At 35.0% G+C, this 19,567-nt stretch overlaps 2 protein-coding genes across 2 annotated transcripts in view; one reads left to right on the forward strand and one right to left on the reverse strand.

Moving 5' to 3' along the window:
* Positions 1 to 7,537, forward strand: part of LOC118735529 — a 35,645-nt gene extending 28,108 nt beyond the window's left edge. The window contains exons 12-14 of the mRNA XM_036465330.1: positions 68 to 435; positions 519 to 2,363; positions 5,338 to 7,537. Of these exons, the coding sequence (XP_036321223.1) occupies positions 68 to 435; positions 519 to 2,363; positions 5,338 to 5,684 (2,560 nt within the window). The 3' untranslated portion in view covers positions 5,685 to 7,537. The remainder of the gene's footprint in view (positions 1 to 67; positions 436 to 518; positions 2,364 to 5,337) is intronic.
* Positions 1 to 19,567, reverse strand: part of LOC118735531 — a 321,256-nt gene that overhangs the window by 164,313 nt on the left and 137,376 nt on the right. The window lies entirely within an intron of this gene.

Raw genomic sequence — 19,567 nt, forward strand, 5'->3', positions numbered from 1 at the left:
TCCTCTCCTTTCGACAACAGTTATATCAATTATCTCTTCTTCTAATTTTATCTTCAATTCTCTCTAGAGACTTGGAAGGCAATGAAATCACCTCAATCCACAAAGAAGCCTTCATGCCATTTGCCAAATTGGAAGACTTAAATTTAGGCAATAATATCTTCCCCGAACTGCCATCGGCTGGCTTGAATAAGCTGCTGCATTTAAAGACTTTCAACAATCCCAAATTACGCGAATTCCCAGCGCCTGATACATTTCCGCGCATACAGACGCTGATCCTCTCATATGCATACCACTGCTGTCCCTTCATACCGCTAGTAGCAATGTCCGCCACGAAGAAGCCACCCCTAGTGCAAGAGGCAGTGCTCTTTCCCTCCGACTCCGAATTCGATATGAGCTTGTGGAATAACAGTATGATGGATATATGGCCGCAGTTGCGTAAGTACATTAGAAAAATTTTCTAACGTTTTGATACAATTAAGTACATATAGAATATATTCATTAAACCCTTCATCTTCCAGAGAATCTCAGCAAAAAGTTTGGCAACCAAATGCACGATATCTGGGATAACTTCGGTCAAGACTTCAATTACCCTGGCAATACTCCCACCTATGTCGAGGAATACTTCGAGGAAGACAACACAGGCACCACCACCACAGCAACAGGCATGACCAGCAGTTTTGCTGGTTTTAGCACTGGCCTCTTCGGCACTGTAGACACCGAAATAGCGCCTGGCTCCATACAATGCCTACCCATGCCCGGCCCCTTTCTGCCCTGCGCTGATCTCTTCGACTGGTGGACTTTGCGCTGTGGCGTTTGGGTTGTCTTCCTGCTGGCGCTGCTGGGGAACGGCACCGTCGTTATAGTGCTCATGTTCTCCCGTTCCAAAATGGATGTGCCACGTTTTTTGGTATGCAATTTGGCTGCAGCCGACTTCTTCATGGGCATTTACCTCGGCATACTCGCCATAGTAGATGCTTCAACATTGGGAGAATTTCGTATGTTCGCCATTCCTTGGCAGATGTCGCTTATGTGCCAGTTCGCCGGGTTCTTAGCCGTGCTCTCTTCGGAGTTGTCAGTGTATACGTTGGCCGTGATTACGCTGGAACGCAATTACGCCATAACGCATGCGATACACTTGAATAAACGGCTGTCACTGCGTCAGTCGGCATACATTATGGCGGTGGGCTGGACCTTTGCGCTGATCATGGCGGCTCTGCCATTGGCTGGCATCTCTGATTACCGCAAGTTTGCCGTGTGTCTGCCATTCGAGACGACAACTGGCGTGGCCAGCCTGACTTATGTTATTGCGCTGATGTTCATCAATGGTTGTGCGTTTGTGACGCTTATGGGCTGCTACCTGAAAATGTATTGGGCCATCCGCGGTTCACAGGCCTGGAATACCAACGACTCCCGCATTGCGAAACGCATGGCACTACTGGTCTTTACCGATTTCCTCTGCTGGTCACCGATTGCCTTCTTCTCCATCACTGCCATCTTTGGACTGCAGCTAATCTCGCTGGAGCAAGCCAAGATTTTTACAGTTTTCGTGCTGCCGCTGAATTCGTGTTGCAATCCTTTCTTGTACGCAATTATGACAAAGCAATTTAAGAAGGATTGCATAACGCTGTGTAAGCACTTCGAAGAGGCGCGCGTAACACGTGGCGCCGGTGCCGCCGCTGCTACAGCACTCCCCGGTGGGCTTGGAAGGCGTGGCGGTGTGCGCGTAGCCAAAGAGCTGCCACCTTTGCTGCCTGCAGCGCATCCGCCCGGCTGTCGGTGCTTGCGAATGATGCCCAATGAAATGCCCAATTGGCATAAGCTGCAGGAGCGTGAACGTGTTCGCCACACATGGACGTCCAGTACATGGCATTGGTTGGCAATCTGCTGTCATTGCGCGGATCCGGATGATGATGACGATGATGATGTGGAGACGCGTCATCTCGGCGGTGGTCGTCGCCAACGGAAGTCGCATAAGGCGAGTAATCGCCATACGCGTACGCGTTCGCATAATGCGGCAACAGATCCGTACCTTTATCAGTTTGCTGAGCTGAAACAGAAGCAGAAACAGACACGCGCTAGCTCGATATCTAGTGAGAATTTCTGTTCATCGCGTTCATCTAGCTGGCGTAATGGTCCACCGTCGGCAGGCGCGGTACCGCATACTTGCAACGTACCACTCAAGATGATGGATCCGAATCGACGGAGACATTCTGCGTGGCTGATAACGCGAAAGACTTCGCAAGACTCTAACTTGTCGAGCTCTCGCAACGACAGCTCAGCTTCGGCGACCACGGCAAGCACTTCCACCTTCCGGTTATCGCGCTCAAGTGCGGGCAGTACAACGCCATTGCCGTCTATAATGGGTGAGTATATGCGGGATTGAATGCGGGAATATTTTTACTTCATTCGAGTTCATCCCATTCGTTTTTTTTCATTCACCGTATTGCATTTTATTTCGTTTCTTTCCCCTCCATTTTATTCCATTCCAATCTAGTTTCATTTCAGGTCGTTTCATTTGAATTAATTTCACTTCGTTCCATTCACCTAATTTTTATTCCATTTCATAGCTCTTTCATTTCACTCCACCTCATTCCAATGATGTATGCTTTCTAATTTAATTATTTTTCATTTTGGTTCATATGAAAACGCCCCGTTTACTATTTTGTTCCATTTTCTTCTTTTCCGTCCCGTTCCATCCTATATTTATAATCCCACTGTGTTCATTCTACATCATTCCACTTTATACTTTTTACTGAAATCCTTTTGATTCGGATGCATTTCCTTCCCTTTCCATTCCATTGAATTTCATGAATTTCGTGCCATCCCAATCTGTTGATTTTTTCCATTGCATTTAATTTCATTTCTTTCCCTTCCATTTTTTCCATTCCACTTCAGTTTTATTTCACTTCAGTTTACATTCACTTAATTTTTATTCCATTCCATTTCATTGCACATTGATTTTACTCCACATCATTCCACACTGAGACGCGTTTTATGCTTTCGTTTTTTGCACTTTGTTGCATATGAAAACGTCCCTAATATTTTTTTGTTCCATTGTGTTCTGTAACGTTCCGTTCCGTTCCACATTATCTATATATAAATACGCCACAAGAAATATTGCAATCCCTTTTTTGAAGGCACCGTTCGCTCGATTTCAATGAAACATACACCGATTTAAAGGATATAACTTCCTCTAATCCAGAAATGTTAATCCCGATACATAGGGGGCGTGGCATGTAACATATAGACTAAAATGTGAAAACTACTATATCTCTAAAACTAATTATGCGGGGAAACTGAAACTTAGCATAGATGCATAGATTGTAAATACCCTACGTACGGAGAAAAGTGGTAGATTTTTGAAAAGGGGGCGTGGCACCTCCCATACAAACTGAAATTCTCCTATTGCTTTTCTCTGGAACCGCTTAAGCCTACGCCTTGAAATTTTACCCAGCAATTTACGCTATCAATAACGTACTTAAAGCGAAAAACGTTAGATATTGAAAAAGGGGGCGAGGGGGGAGGTGCTCCCATACAAGCACCGCTGAACCGTTTATGCTAACGTTCTAAAACTTGACACAGCTGCATACATATGTATCATTACCGAACTCATGGGGAAAGTGGTGTGTATTCGAAAGGGGGATGAGGCACCTCGCATACAGAATGCAATTTCCATACCGCTTATACCTGGATCCACTTATGATAGATAAGGTAATGGAATATGATACATACATTTAAAATGGCAAAAATCATTCAATTGGGAACCATTTCCTACCAGATTTCTAAATCGCATTGAATGATTGTTGTTTTGTGTAATGATTTTTGAAATGATCAGTGTGTTTGTCTTTCGTTAGGTGGCGCAGGGATTGAGAGTTGAGATGGGCATGGGACAAAATATTAAGTCCCGATCCCGCTCATCCCGAAATTCAATTTTTAACTTCCGAACCCGCTCATCCTGACGTTTTTCAGAATTGTACCGTGGGCCCGGGGGCCACGAAATCTATCTCTAAAAAAATTCACATGTCTTTCAAATTAATTTTAAATAAATAAAAATTGTATGAAAGATCTGGCATCCTCCAATTATTTTATTTTGCTTTGCTGTTCGTTTTCGTCGCAATAAAACATAAAAAGTGCATATTTTATACAAATTTATTAAGGGAGATTTTCTGAATTTGCGGAAGTTGCGGTTTTATCGGGAGTAGCGGGAATGGATTTTGATCCCGTTCCGTCCGTTAAATTTTTACAGACCTTCCCGATACCGCTCGTCTTGAATATCAGTACCATGGGTCCCGATACTCCATGCCCATCTCTAATTGAAAGCTATCCTTAAAATGTATAATCAGATTTTAGGACACATAATAGCAACATAAAATTTGGTGCAATTCGGTAGCCCAATCATGTCATGCAAAAATATTGGGCTTTAGGCCCATTCTTGACAAAAATACGTGTAAAACCGCCGTTAGAGAAGGAAATATTATATTTTGTTTTACACCTTCGAGGTACTTAGCTTCCACCGATTCTGATGAAAAGAATGAGGAGTTTATGCAGATGATGGCAATTTAGTTTTAACGTTCCAAGTGGCACTCAGACCAATATAATCGAAAAAAGTATTTACAGTCTGGATTGGTATTTGTTTAACATAATAGTCAGTGAGGAACCGTTAGGCATCTCATCTATATATACAAATACATACATATGCATATTTTTTGTAAATGAAACTTTAGGTTCCTTTCTCGGTATAATTTCGAAGCAATTTGGTTTCAAGTTTTCCTATAAAGCATAAATGAGTCAATATTGGTGATAAACAAAATTTAAAAGTGTATGAAAAAATTTCGAATTTCGACAACTGGGCGATACTAGTACTTATAATCCCGCTGTTTTCATTCTACATCATTCCGCTTTGATTACAATCTTCTTAATTCTGAGTCATTTCGATTCCCTTGAATTCCTTATCATTTCATTCCATTTCGTACCGTCTTATCTATAAAATGTTTTCCATTCACCAAATTGTTCCGTTCTATTTTATTTCTATTTCCTCCATTTTTTTCCATTCCACTCCGTCTTCGTTACGATTGGTTCCATTCCAGTTCATTTCAATTCGTTCCCTCGTTTAATTTCATTTCACTGCACTAAATTTATTTTTTCTTGCTTTTTGTTACATACAAATACACTCTGGTTACTTTTTTGTTGCGTTTTCTTCTGTTCCATTCAATTTAATATCATTTCGCTCTTTCATCAAAATCTGCTTGATTCTGTTTCATTACCACTCCATCGATCCATCAGTTTCTTTGTCATGTCATTGCATTTCTCATCATTGTCTACTTTCCCTCCTACCAGCTCATAGCAGCAAAGCACAGCAACAACAACTACAACAGCACTCCACTCTACCCTCAAAACCGCGTCTCGTCCGTCAGGAGGCCGTTCAAGAGGAAGAAGACTCATCTCCACCACGCCTTGGCGTACGCTTTCTACCCACTATACCGTCGGCAGCAGATAGTTCCATTATCATGGAGGACGGCGACTCAGCCATGAACGTAGCCAGTGTGATGGGTATGCCGCTGCCAGGTGCAGCGAGCGGTTTTTACACTGTGCTGCAGGCGCAAAGTGGTGGTGCGGCGAAAACACTGCTCACCTCGACGACGAGTCCACAATTCGATACACCGAAAGAAGAACATCCACCATGACACTGTTTGGGTTGGTTCGTCGGCGGGCAACAAAAGCGAATGAGAAAACAAAAACCACCAAAACGTGATAGCAACAAAAAAAGTGGCATTAGTGAGGCATTTCTCTAACGGACGTATTGAAATTTACTGTTCATACAAATATACATATGTATGTTCGAATAATTAAATATACATATGTACTCTTCGAACGCATGCATGGCATAAGTAGTCAATTTGTACAGTAGCTGATAATAATGGCGTGTTTCTAAATGTGTGAATGTTTGTGGATATGTAACCGCAAAAGTACTTAAAATATTTTAAATATTTAAAAAGCTAAAAAATGCTTATAAAACATAAGTATGTATGTACAATATATAAGTTTAGCAATACAGATTCACACATACATAAATATTTAAGTGTGCATTGAAAAGCATGTTATAGAAAATAAGTATTTATTGCATAAAAATAAGCTAAACATATATGTATGTATATGTATGCATTCAGTTTTGCTGGCGCTAAAATAGTACTTAAATAACTGCGAAAATTATTTATTTCAAATACTTTTTATCCTCAAATATACTATGATGAACTTTTGTTTTGTTGTTATTTATATATTTTAAAAAAATTGTTTATCGATTATTTTAAAATTTTAAAGGTTTTTATTGATATATTGCCGCATTGGTATGACTTTTTTGCCAACTTTTTTGTCGATTTTTGTCAAAACTCTATAAAATTGTATTCGCGAAAATTTTTTTCTATGTTAGGTTTTAGAGAAATGGCAATATTACCACTTCAAAAATGTGTAAGATTAGATTCCCACAGAAAGCCGTACAATTTGGTACATTTTTTGAGTTTCAAATTTAAACTATGTTCATACGTGCATCTTAATTTAAGATATTTAAGCAATTAAGCTCTTAAAAGAAAAAAAAAATCAGAAAGAAATGACCAATTCAAAAATTTAAAACATAATCAGAATACATATGTATTTTTAAAAACTTATCAGGTGCCGCACTAAAACCATAAGAAATTGGATGGCGCGCCCACCGCAGACAGGTTTATTTTATTAGAATCAGACAGCGCTTTTGGTAATGTTGATTATGAATAGGAAACACCAGCGGCCATGGAGTCTGCACTCAGTCTCAGGCTTCGGTCTCAGGCATGCCGAAGCAGATGATGAAAACACAACAACAACAGCCAAACATATAATGTATAATTTCTTTTATTACCCTGTGCGTTGCTGTAATCATAGGTACTGTAAAGCGGAATTTCAATCAATCTTTGAAACTCATAAACAAAAGAGCATGTTTAGCTGTCAAATGCCAATTGTATTATCCAGTGATGCTATGCTAAAAAATAAATGCGAAGCAACAAAAGAAAAACGCTTTCTAACCCGGAAAAATAGAAAAAAGGCCCTTTTTTATTAATTATTTCTGTGTTAAAAAAAACGGATCTTTCGATTGCTATGACTTAAACAATATTAAAAATCACCATCGTTGATAAAAATTACCAATAAATTTTCGTTTCGAATTTTCGCCGTGAAAATGGAATAATTTTATAAAATGCATAGCCCGTGCAAAAATCTTTGGAAATCATTGTTTTCAAATTTGTTTCCCCATTTTCTCTCTACTTCCAAGCTAGGCTAGGCACCGCTCAGCGCGCCTGGGACATTTGACGTGAATCGCCCCACATACATACGTTTGTTTTATTTTTCTATTTTACCCCTCAAACGCCTTAACATCGAAATACACAAACTAAAAATAACTCCGAGCTGGATTTTTTTAACAAAAAATACCTTTTTTTGTTTTTTAATCGACTTCACAAAACGGAGAAAGTATCAGTTCGTCGGAATATTTAACCGATTTCTAGAATTCTTTTTTTAAAGAAAAGGTATTACCTCACAGGTGGCCCCCTTCTTAATTTGGTTTAAATCCGATCATTGGATCATAAAGAAATTAACGATAATCTAAAATTTGTATATGAGAATTGAAGTCGGTTTTGTCTTTTGCTTAAAAATTACTTTTTTTTATTATTTAAAATTTTTTAAAAGTTTCTAGAACATCCTTTTTAAACATTTTTAAGAGAATGATTTTTCAGAAACTGATACAGATTTTTTTCAAAGATTATTTAAGATTTTGCAAGAAAGATGAAAACGTATCTGTTTTTTTCTGCGCCCTTTTTGATTTTTATCAAACAAATTTGTGATATTTATTAAGAATTGGAAAAATTACAGGATATGTTTTGGAAAACTAAAAACCTAAAAAAGCTGTAAAAATTTCAGAAAAATTCAGGCAATCCTTTTGAGTGTCGATGCGAGTTCAGGGTGTTTATTTTATTAAAATAAATGAAAATACATTAGTTTGCCAATATATTTCAATCTCCTCCGGAGATCGTCTTCAGAGGTCACGTTAATTAAATTTTAGCGCAACGACGTCCGGTCTCGTTTGTCATGCAGTTTAATACAATAAACGCCCTGACCTAGGGATTGTTTGATTTGTTTCAAATATTTTGACAGCTTAATTAATTTTCCAAGAAATATTCTTACTATAAAAAATGTGTTTTCCCATTCTTAATAAATATCACAAATTTTTCATTAAAGACTAAAGCAATAAAAAAATACATATATTTCTTTGTGAAATTCCACCAGCAGCCCGTATACACCCCGTGTAAAATTATAAGCGCACCTCATATTTACAAATTTTAATCATTTATTATTTTTTTAATTTTTTTATTTTAGTTATTTCTATATAAGAAATATAGTTTCTTCTTTAACAAAACCCGTATAATCCCTCCTTTTTAATATTAAATAAAAAAAAATCAACAAATGCTCCTAAGGCTTTCATGCTTTTGAATTTGATTTCTTAGAAATATTTTTAGTACACAGTTTTGTATCCCATTAAATTTTAGTAAAAAAACTCTAACTTTGAAGTAGCTAGAAATTAGCGTTGATTTTTGATATATGTATTTTTTTTTGCTGACGTTTTATTGAACTCTTCCTTCCATACAAAGTATGTTCGAAGATTTTTTTATTTGAAAGAAAATGAGAAATATTTTTAATTGAATGGGCTACCAAACTGCTTGAAATATTTTCGAAATTTTATTAATTTGTTTTTTTTTTTTTAATATTGCACTAAGTTTGAAACTTGGTTTGTACGGTTTTTGTTAAGGAAAATATTATATTTTTATAACCAAAATATTGAAAAATATGTGGTGCTTTTGAAATTTTGACACGGAGTGTCATTTAAAGCATTATTTTGTTGTTGTATGCTTTTTTAAGTATTAAGTATGAATGTAATAATGTAAAAAAATAGTTCTAAAGTGATAATATTTCTAAGGAGTACTTAGTCATAAGCAAATGTAACAATAATATACATGCATACATACATACGTATAATTCAAACAAAAAAAATAAAAATAAAAAAAAGTGATAAAAAAATATGAAAGTACCAAGATCAAATCAAATGCCTGTTGTTTTCATGCGTTTTTTATCGCTGTAGGTTGCTGGGTGCACTTGAATTTAATGCCAAACGCTATTTCATTTTCATGGGCAAGGTCGAAATCATGCAAATATTTCTTGCTATTAGTCATAGTGGAAAGCATCCGGTAGGCAAGTGCATTTTCTAGCATTACACATGAGAAATTGAGATGAGAAACTAATGCCTTGTTAATACAAAAAAACTAAAAACCCGAGAAAACGGCTTTAAAGTTTAAAGTTAACATGAACTCCTATGGCAAAAATGTGCTAACCATCGTAAAATCTTAAGCTTAACATTTTTTTTTATGTAAAGTAATGATTAAAATAGTTTTAGAGGATTTCTAGCTACACCGTAAGGTTTTTAAACTGATAAAAAAATATAAATAAGCCACCCCTAAAACCATGTTAACCGTTATTTACACAAAAAAAATGTTAAGCTTAAGATTTTACGACTCTTAACACGCAACGGGAAACGGAAAAAGAGGTGGCGCACAGTGGTGTGAAACTGGAATTTACTGTTCATAATCATACATGGCCTTCATTTTTCAACAAACTTGATAAATATTTTTTAAAGGAAAGCCTATAAAATTTATTTGTGTAAAGTGCAGGGAAAGTAACAATTTTGAAGGAAATCCAATCCCCTATTCCAGTTAATAAATGTCACATAATAAACACAAGTTGAAAGCATTTGTGGGTTTCCCCAAAAATTAAAAAAATTAACAAAAAAATTTTAAAAAAACTTTCACCAAAACCGATTTTTTTTTGTAACGATTAGATACATTTTAGGTATGCAGTATTATAGCTCATTAAATTTTAGTATAAGAAAAGGGAAGTTTTAAGTGGCTAAGAACTCTTGTTGGTTTTTAACAATTTTATTTATGCTAATATTTCGATTACATTCACATAGGGCCGGTTACTCAATGTCTGGTTACAACAATTCGGCTACACTGCTTTATCGATCACATGTTATATGCATGGAGTCGAAGACGTCGATAACGATGTTTAACCGCAGATTAGTGTTAACCAGACATTGAGTAACCGGGCCTTAATATGGAAGAAAATACCTAGCAGCGTCAGGAAAAATATTAAAAAAAATTAACGCGAGTTTTTAGCCACTAGACCCTTGTACACTGAGCCAAAAGTACAATGGTATATCTGACTGTGGCTGAACGTTCATGGGTGCTTGCTGTTATTTTTTGGCTTCCAGCAGGTTCGAGGGTACGAATGCCGTCACTCCAACACTTCATTTTTATTATTTCTTTTCTGTGTTTGGTTTTTCTTAACTACGAAAAAGCCTCTGTGAAGTGCAGAACCAAATATAGTGACGAAGAAAATTGATTCAAGTTATACATTTGAAGATACATTTACAGTGCGGCTGTAGCTGAGTATGTAGAGATGCTAGCTGTTATTTGCTAATTCTGTCAGAGGCACGTGTTAAAATGATTACAAAAAATTTTGTTTTGTATCTCCAAATTATGAAAAAGAATCTGTGAAGTGCAGAAGGCAGATGTTTTCAAACGAAAAAATCGACAACCAAAAGTTTGGTTAATGTAAACAAAAGTGTTGTTAATATTACCAAATCATCGTTGAAAATATGCACCAGGGCATTGTTAATATTAATCAAAAATCACGTTGATTCCTTTTCAAGTTTGAATTTGGTAATGTTAACCAATTTTTAGTTGAGTTTTTTTTTTCTCAGTGTACTAAAATTTAATGGCCTATATAATTGCATACCTAAAAATTCAAAAAATAATAATTTTAATTTTAAGGATTTTTTTTTCTATGCGTAACATTCCAATTTTTTTGTGCATTTTTTTCCAATCAATGGTCATTTGGGAATACTTAACTTAAATATTTTTTTTTTACATTACGTTGTGTACATTAGGCTAGACGAAATTATTTTCCAGTCACTCCCCGAACTTAAGAATGTCACAAAAATAGAAAAATCCTTTCTCTTTAATTTTGAAATCGTTTGATCTTAACCCGTGCGCCGGGGCTTTGAATTTGGATCAGGTTAGCCTTTAGAGGGTGTTAACAGGAAAATACCAACAAAAATTATTTTCCGTGTATAGCTTGGACCACCCTTATGTACATATAAGCAAAACTAAACATACATATAAGTTATATAAATAAGTTAAAACAATTTTAGGATGCTCAGGAAGCCTAAGTACTCGGTTTTCGGAAGCTTCCATAAAGGCATTTGGATTTTAAATATTTACATCTATCCTTTGCGAATTTAGAAACTTGCTTAATTCACGCTCATAAAAAAACTTAGCTTAAGCAATATGTAAAAGTTTGATAATTATCTACTTCAATTACTTCACACGCGCATTTCCATCAATGAATGAGCCAAAAAGTGAATGTGAAATTTAGTATATGCTCGCAAGATTATGTGCATATATATAGTACATATGTATGTACATACATATGTATGTATGTATGTAAGACTGTTTGTATCAGCCACACAAAGGAAGTCCTTATCAATGGTATTCAGATACATATGAAGGAATAAAAATACTTTATTTAAAATGTATGTAAATATGTGCGAGTTGAGTGCCATAATTAGACCGTTCTTTGCGTGTAGGAATGTCTATTTTAATTTCTCCGTCAACCATGACGATCTTCGGTATGATGTTTTTCTACCAAGATACGACTGTATGCAGAAAGCTTTTAAATATCGCGTTTATGAGACGTCTTCATTCACTTGCTTACTATGTACATAAATAGTTTCACATGCAGTTTGACTGTGTCAAATAAAACGACTATCTATTTGTATTTTTTCGGACCTATAAGAAAATTTCGTTGTCGGTCACAAAAAAAAAATAAATGTGGCGACATTTCTCTGTCTTAATTTTTCAGTCAGCGCTCGCAAAATAAGAATTTTTAACGAAAAAAATGCTTTTTCCGCTACCTTTTTTAATAAACAATTAAATATAACCAAATGAAAAACATTGTAGCAAGTGCAAGTTTGAAGTAGCTATAGGACTTACCGTTGATTTTTGCAAATTTTTTTTCGTTGAAGGTTTTTCGTTAATTTTTTTTTCATATCAACAAGTCATCGAACATACTTTGTGTGGAAGTAAATTGCTGACCCAGTCACCCTTCTGAGGTAGCGGAGCTGAAACTGTTGGATCTCTTAGGTTTCATTAAGGATAGTATTTGGTACGGTAGAATAATGACTTGAAATTACTTAGCTACTCTCTCGGTTATGGGTACGTATCTCCTCCTGACAATCGCTTAAAAATGCCTCTCAAAATGCACAATTATGAATCCTAGACAAAGCATGGAAAATTCTACAAACGCCCTCCTAAGCTAACGTAACCTTGTTGGTGGCATTCCAGATGAATTTTTAAAATTAGTATGTTCAGAGACTTTTTGTAGAATTTAGTAATAAATATTTTTTTTAAATATTTTAATCCATATCGCATCCCTCCTTTATGTGTATTTTTCGCCATTTTCTAAAAAAGTGCAAAAAGAACTCTGAAATCCAATGAAACTAAAAATATAATGCAAATAGGTCATTCCATGTAAAAGAAGAAAATTATATAAATTTTAAAATTCCTCAATTAACCCTATTTGGGTAGTGAGTTTTTGCTAAATGACCACACTCCTTTAATCTGTTGAATATCTATTGCCAAATTAGGCAAGCTGTAATTTTTGCCCATTGAAACTTTTTTACTTCATACATACTTCATACCAGTCACCAGAATGTGTCACAATTTTAAATATTTTTAAATATTTCCATGAAGATTATATCAGCTTTAAATTTCATGAACAGGAAGTGAACGGGCATATTTTACAACACAAAAAAATTTGTCTTAAAATTAAGTGTTTCGTCTTTGAGTGCAAAAAGGCAAAAAATAGAGGGATAGTCAGTGTCCCACCAGCCCAATTTATCCAAATAATAGTTACAAAGAGCTAAGAAATTATTTGCTATTTTTTTGAAAGGAATATTCTATATATATGTATTAATTTTTTATCTATATTAAAACATATCCATCACCGTTCTATAAATCCCTACGACATACTTATAAATCACAAAAGTTATCACATTCTGGAGGCAAATGTCTCACCATTCAGAATGTAATGGCCAAAATAGATATCGTTTCAATTTGAATTTTTTATCGAATCGAAAAACCAAACTTCTCCTCCAACTACCTATCACCAAAGGTGCTGGAAAACAATGAGAATAATTCCCATGGGAATAGATATTAGTAATGAGAATGGATATTTATTCTTATCGTAGAGTAAATATCCATTCTCATGTGAGTTAATTTCGATTCCCATGAGAATTATTCTCATCGTTTACCAGCACCTTAAGCGAGACACTGCATTCTCTCACAACAGCTCAGCCAACGGAGGAGATTATGGAATACCAAATTTAGCGCCATGCGAGTCTCCTTGTTGGTGGATTGAATTGGATGACTAAAATAGCCAGTTCTAAAGAGGGCAAATTTCTACCAAATTTTGCATACTATTTAATTAAAAAATTAGTAATAAAGAATTAAGGTATACTTTTCTTCGTAACGTTCATAAAACAAAGCCCAAAGCCGCGGTATGTCACAATAGCGGCGATAAGTGCGGTTTATTGTGGTTTTTGCAAATATGTACTTATGAATGTGTTAAGGCGCATATACGTACGTTTATATGCATGTACACATATGCAACTTATCACTTTGAAAACGGATGCGTGTATATGTTAAAACAAGAAGCAAAACATTCATTAATAAAACCACTGTCGGTATTAAAACTACTTGCAAGACTATATTTATTACACATACATACGTAGTACGTACACAATTTTAGGTACATATCATTGGCAGATATGTGCCATTTACTGCTTTGATTATACAACCATACATACACATTTACATATATGTACATATGAATGTATTTAGTTGTGCCGATATCTGCACTGCTAATATTTTTCATTATATGGAATATTATTTTTCCATTACTTTGAATGTTGCAATCAGTTGAATTTCGTATTTGGCGCGAGTTGCATATTTACTTACTAACTAACGGACAACTAAGTTTTAGGAAATGCGCTTCTCTGTTGTGTGGATATGTTTTTTCCTATATGCAACCAATGTTGCGGCGCAGTATTGCACGAAAGTCAAAACCGAAGTAATTAATGGCCGTAAAGTGCTACGTAGAATGAGATTTTGCTGTAACGGTTTTAGGAAAATCAAAGGTGAATGCAAACCTTACTGCCCCACCGGCTGTTTCAATGGTAAATGCGTGAAGCCGGGTGTGTGCGAATGTAATGCCGGCTACAGGAAGTTCAATAACTATCGGTAGGTGCAGCGGCAGTTGACTTTTTAGTGGATACAACTTAAAAGGACTGAATATACAAATTTTTTGTTAAAATTTCTAACAGTGGTTGTGGTTATCAAACGAAAGAAAGAAGTGAAGAAAATTTAAAAAATTAATAAAATTTTTTTTTTTCAAATATGTGAGAAAATTTCTTTAAATATTTACCCTTAATTTCTGTCATGATTTAAAGTTTTTTTTTACAATATTCTTTTAAATTATGTGAATGGTGTGCGTTATCATTGGAAAGTGTCATTTAAAATTATCAAACAATCGTTATATAAATTGTCGTTTTAATGTCACTGAATATTTAATTTAAGAAAGTGAGTTAGCATTAAAAAAGAAGCTTTCTTATGTATCGTTCTTCACATAAGAAAAATCAAAGCATTTTTATTGCCAAATTTTCGGGAAATGTTGTCTCATATTAAATAATCAACTTTGAAACTATTTTTTTTATTTAATTTAAAATTTTTCTTTGGAAAAATATTTTCACATCTCTATTAGTATGTACATAAGAGTGATCCAAAATAATAAAGTCGGAATTTTAATGCCGCCACCCCCTAGGATTGCTCTGAACCGAAAATCAATATACCCCTATTTTTTATTTTGAAATCAAAAAATAATTAGGGAGTGCTCACAGCGCTCAAAGTTGTCCATGTATTTTATATGGGGAAAAAACAAATTTTCGTAAAAATAGTATAAGACTCTTGAAAATCAATATTTTTCAATGGTAAAACTGTGGTTCTCTGCAGGAGACTTCAAATATTAATATCCAATTGTTTATTTAACCATTTTTTATGACTAAAGATTTTTTATAGGTCCCCCCATTGCATTTTCTAGGACCTAGGATAAGCAAAGTTTTCCGATCGAAAAATATTGATTGTCACGAATTCTACACTATTTCTACGAAAAGTTGTTTTTTCCCCATATAAAATACATTGAAAACTTTGAGCGCTTTGAGCACACCCTAATTTTTTTTTATTTCAAAATAAAAAAATAGCGGTATTTATTTTTGGTATAGAACAATTCTAGGTGCTGGCGGCATTAAAAAGCGACCTTATTTTTTTTTTACATACATTTTTGGACCACTTTAATGTACATACACATGTCTATGGAAAAAAAAATTTAAATATAATTGCTCGGGAAAAATCTTATTTTAAATGTGTACATGTATATTTATTGAATTATTCTTTAAAAAATTATGTTTTGTTTAACATTTTCCTTAATAACATAAAAAAAATTTAAATACATTTGTTTCAAAAAATCCTATTGAAAATGTGTTAGGAACGTCCTTAAAATGTGTACCTTTAAAACATATTGGAAAAAAAGTTTTAAAAACGTTCGCAAAACGACACTAGTTTTTTTTTTGGAATTCTAGACTAGAAATTTAACTTTTCACTACAATTTGATAAAATAACATATAAAAAACTAAAATGAGGCACCAAGTTAAATTTGAATTCCACAAAAAATGCTACTACGTATAAAACCAGTATAATCATCATCGCCCATGTCCTAAGTGTTTTTATGCCGCTTTTTTTTTACTTCGAGTGGAGTAAAATAATGAAAAAAAGTTTATTAACATAATATTATTTGTATACCCTTCATGAGCATGAAATGGTATTATAACTTTGGTCCGATGTTTGTAAGTACCAGAATAAGAAGAGATAGATCCACTAAAATGTATACTTAAATGATCAGAACGTCGAGCTGAGCCGATTTGGCCATGTCGGTCTGTCTGTCTGTCCGTCTGTTTGTATGCAATCTAGTCTCTCAGTTTTCGAGATCTCCGGATCAAATTTGGTAGGTGGGTGTATTTTTATAATGTATTAATCATTTGTCGGAACCGGAAGAATCGGACCACTATAACATATAGCTCCCATACGACTGATTGTTCAGATATGAGTTTTTTCGTTATAACTTCTCCATTTATACAGCTAGGAACATGAAATTTAGCACTACTTCCACCCATTATCAACAGAAAACTTAGAGCGAAAATTACAAATATCGGGTCACTATAACCTATAGCTCCCATACAACTGATTGTTCAGATATACGATTTTTCGTTATAACTCCTCCATTTAAGTAGCTAGGTACATGAAATTTTGCACTGTTGTCACCCATTACTAAAAGAATAATTTCAGTGAAAATGGCGAAGATCGGGTCGCTATAACCTATAGCCTCCATACAACTGATTGTTCAGATATAAGATTTTTTGCCATAACTTTTCCATTTATGCAGCTAGGCTCATGAAATTTTGCAATACTTCCACGTATTATCAACAGAATACTTACAGTGAAAATAACAAAGATCGGGTTACTTTTACATATAGCTCCCATACAACTGATTGTTCAGATAAGCGATTTTTTGTTTTAACTCCTCCATCTATGCAGCTAAAAACATGAAATTTCAAACTATTTTCACTCATTATAAACACAAAGTTTACAGTAAGATTAACAAAGATCAGGTCACTATAACCTATTTATTGCCTCCATCAACTGACTGTTCAGATATGGGGTTTTACTGTAGAACTTCTTTATTTGGACAGCTAAAACCGATAAATTTCGTAAGCTATTTTCTAAATGATAATACAAAGTCTACTGAGAAAATTGTCAAAATCTATGCTGTATAAACTTTATCTCTTATACCACTGATTATTCAGATACCAGTTTTTGCGATATATCTCATTTATGTAGGAAGCTAAACCCATTGAATTGCGTTACCGGTTTACATACCGATCACACAGCAGTGGAATCACTTAGATTGGTGCTATATAAGGTATATCTTTCATACCCCTGATTGTTTAGATATGATTTTTTAAATATATGTAAATATATACATTTTTTCAAATGCAGTAATCTGTTAAAGTAAAGTTTTCAGATGCTCATGAAAGGTATGAGGCCTTCGGCATAGCCGAAGACAGCGCTGCTCTTACTTGTTTTATTTAAAATTGTCCTTTTTAAAATTCCTTCCAAACTTATTCCTTCAATAATCACGAAAATTTTCAATGTAAATTTATAAAAAAAAAAAAATATTTAAAAGTTTTTGATTACAACAATCATTTTTTAAAATATGTAAGAAATATTTATTTAATAAAAGTATGCAAATATGTTTCCTAAAAAAATAGCGATAATGGCTTTAAAGCAAAATTTAAAAAAAATAAAAATAATTCTAAATTATGAGGATGAAAAAGTAAAATACTTTTTGATTCGGACAATCTTATTTTAAATATCTACATATGTATATATATTAAAAATGTCGTTGAAAAAACTAAAAGCATTTTGAACAAAATTAACATAAAAAAAAATTAATAAGCAATTATTTAAATTTTGTTTTCATTAAAGAAGAAAAAATCTTCCACGAAATGTGCATACAAAATTTACAAAAAAACCTTTTATTTGAAATAATCTTATTTACATAAAAAATATAAGAAAAATTCTAGAAACCTTTTCTTCAATATTCTCGAAGATTTTTGAAATAAAGGCAATTTTTAAATAAAATTTTAGCATTTATAATAATAAAAAATATTCTTTAAAGTAAGAAAAAAATTTCTTTAAAATATCTAAGAAAAAAAGTTCTTTAAATAACTAAATTTTTTGTTTTCATTAAAATAATGCATTTAATATTCGAAAACGATTTTTGACTGTGATTTTTTCTTTTAAGTAATTGCGTTCTTTAAAATTTTCAATTTGTTCGAATCCGAAACTGTTTGAAAAAATGCCCCTAAAAAATCTAAAAATACAATTTCTTCTCAACTAAACAAGAATACAGTCCCTCGGCGACATATAAAAAGTATATTAAAGGATTTTTTTTATAAATAAACAGTATCTAATTTAACTTTATCTCACTTTCTGCCGCCAACAGCTGCCTGCCCCAATGTGATGACTGCAGAAATGGCTTTTGTAGTGCGCCAGGCGTATGCAAATGCAATAGTGGCTATGAGCTTAACGCCACCGGTCACTGTGAGCCCGTTTGCACACCTCTCTGCAAAAATGGTAAATGCGAATCGCCGGGCAAATGCGTCTGCTTGCCGGGCTATAAGAAAAACGCCGCAGGTGCTTGTGAACCGCAATGTGCTAACGATTGTCGCAATGGTGATTGCATCGCACCAAATCAGTGCGCCTGTAAGACAGGTTATGAAGCAGATGCATCGCTCCAATGTCAACCAATTTGCGAAGATGGCTGTGAACATGGTGTATGTCGTGCGCCAAGTGTTTGCGAATGTAATAAAGGTTACCAAAAATCTCCTAATAAGACATGTGCGCCTCATTGCTTGGACGAATGCGTTAATGGAGTTTGTGTTGAGCCGAACGTTTGCGAATGTATTGCGGGTTATAGAAAGGTTTTGGATAATATTTGCCAACCGATTTGTGAGCCCAGTTGTATTAATGGTGAATGTATTGCACCCAACACATGCGCATGCGATACAGGCTACAAACTGGAAGGTGGCAGATGTGAACCGCACTGTCCGAGTGGTTGTCCGAATGGTCGCTGTATATCACCAGAAAAGTGTGAATGCGACAAAGGATACTCTCTTAGTTTGGCGAGTGTATGCGATCCCGTTTGTAGTAATGGTTGCGCGAATGGACTTTGCATTGCCCCAGAAATCTGTAAATGTAGCACAGGGTACAATTTGAGTGACAATAATATTTGTGAGCCCGTCTGCTCTAGCGGATGTCCGAATGGACAATGCGTAGCACCGGAAACCTGTGCCTGTGACACTGGATTCAAAATGACCGACTCGAATATCTGTGAGCCCGTATGCACAAACGGATGCCCGAATGGGGAGTGCATAGCTCCAGAAACTTGCGCGTGCGACGCTGGATTCAAAATGACCGACCCGAATATCTGTGAACCCGTCTGTTCCAGCGACTGTCCGTCTGGCCAGTGTATAGCTCCAGAAACATGCGCGTGTGACGCTGGATTCAAAATGGTAGACACGAATATCTGTGAACCCATCTGTTCCAGCGGTTGCCCGAATGGCGAGTGCAGAGCCCCAGAAACTTGCGCGTGTGACGCTGGATTCAAAATGACAGACCCAAATGTCTGTGAACCCGACTGTTCCAACGGCTGTACGAATGGCCAGTGTATAGCTCCAGAAACTTGCGAGTGTGACGCTGGA

This window comes from Rhagoletis pomonella, unplaced genomic scaffold, assembly GCF_013731165.1.
Source record: "Rhagoletis pomonella isolate Grant_MI unplaced genomic scaffold, Rhpom_1.0 Rhpom_scaffold_00003, whole genome shotgun sequence".
Classification (NCBI taxonomy): Eukaryota; Metazoa; Arthropoda; class Insecta; order Diptera; family Tephritidae; genus Rhagoletis; species Rhagoletis pomonella.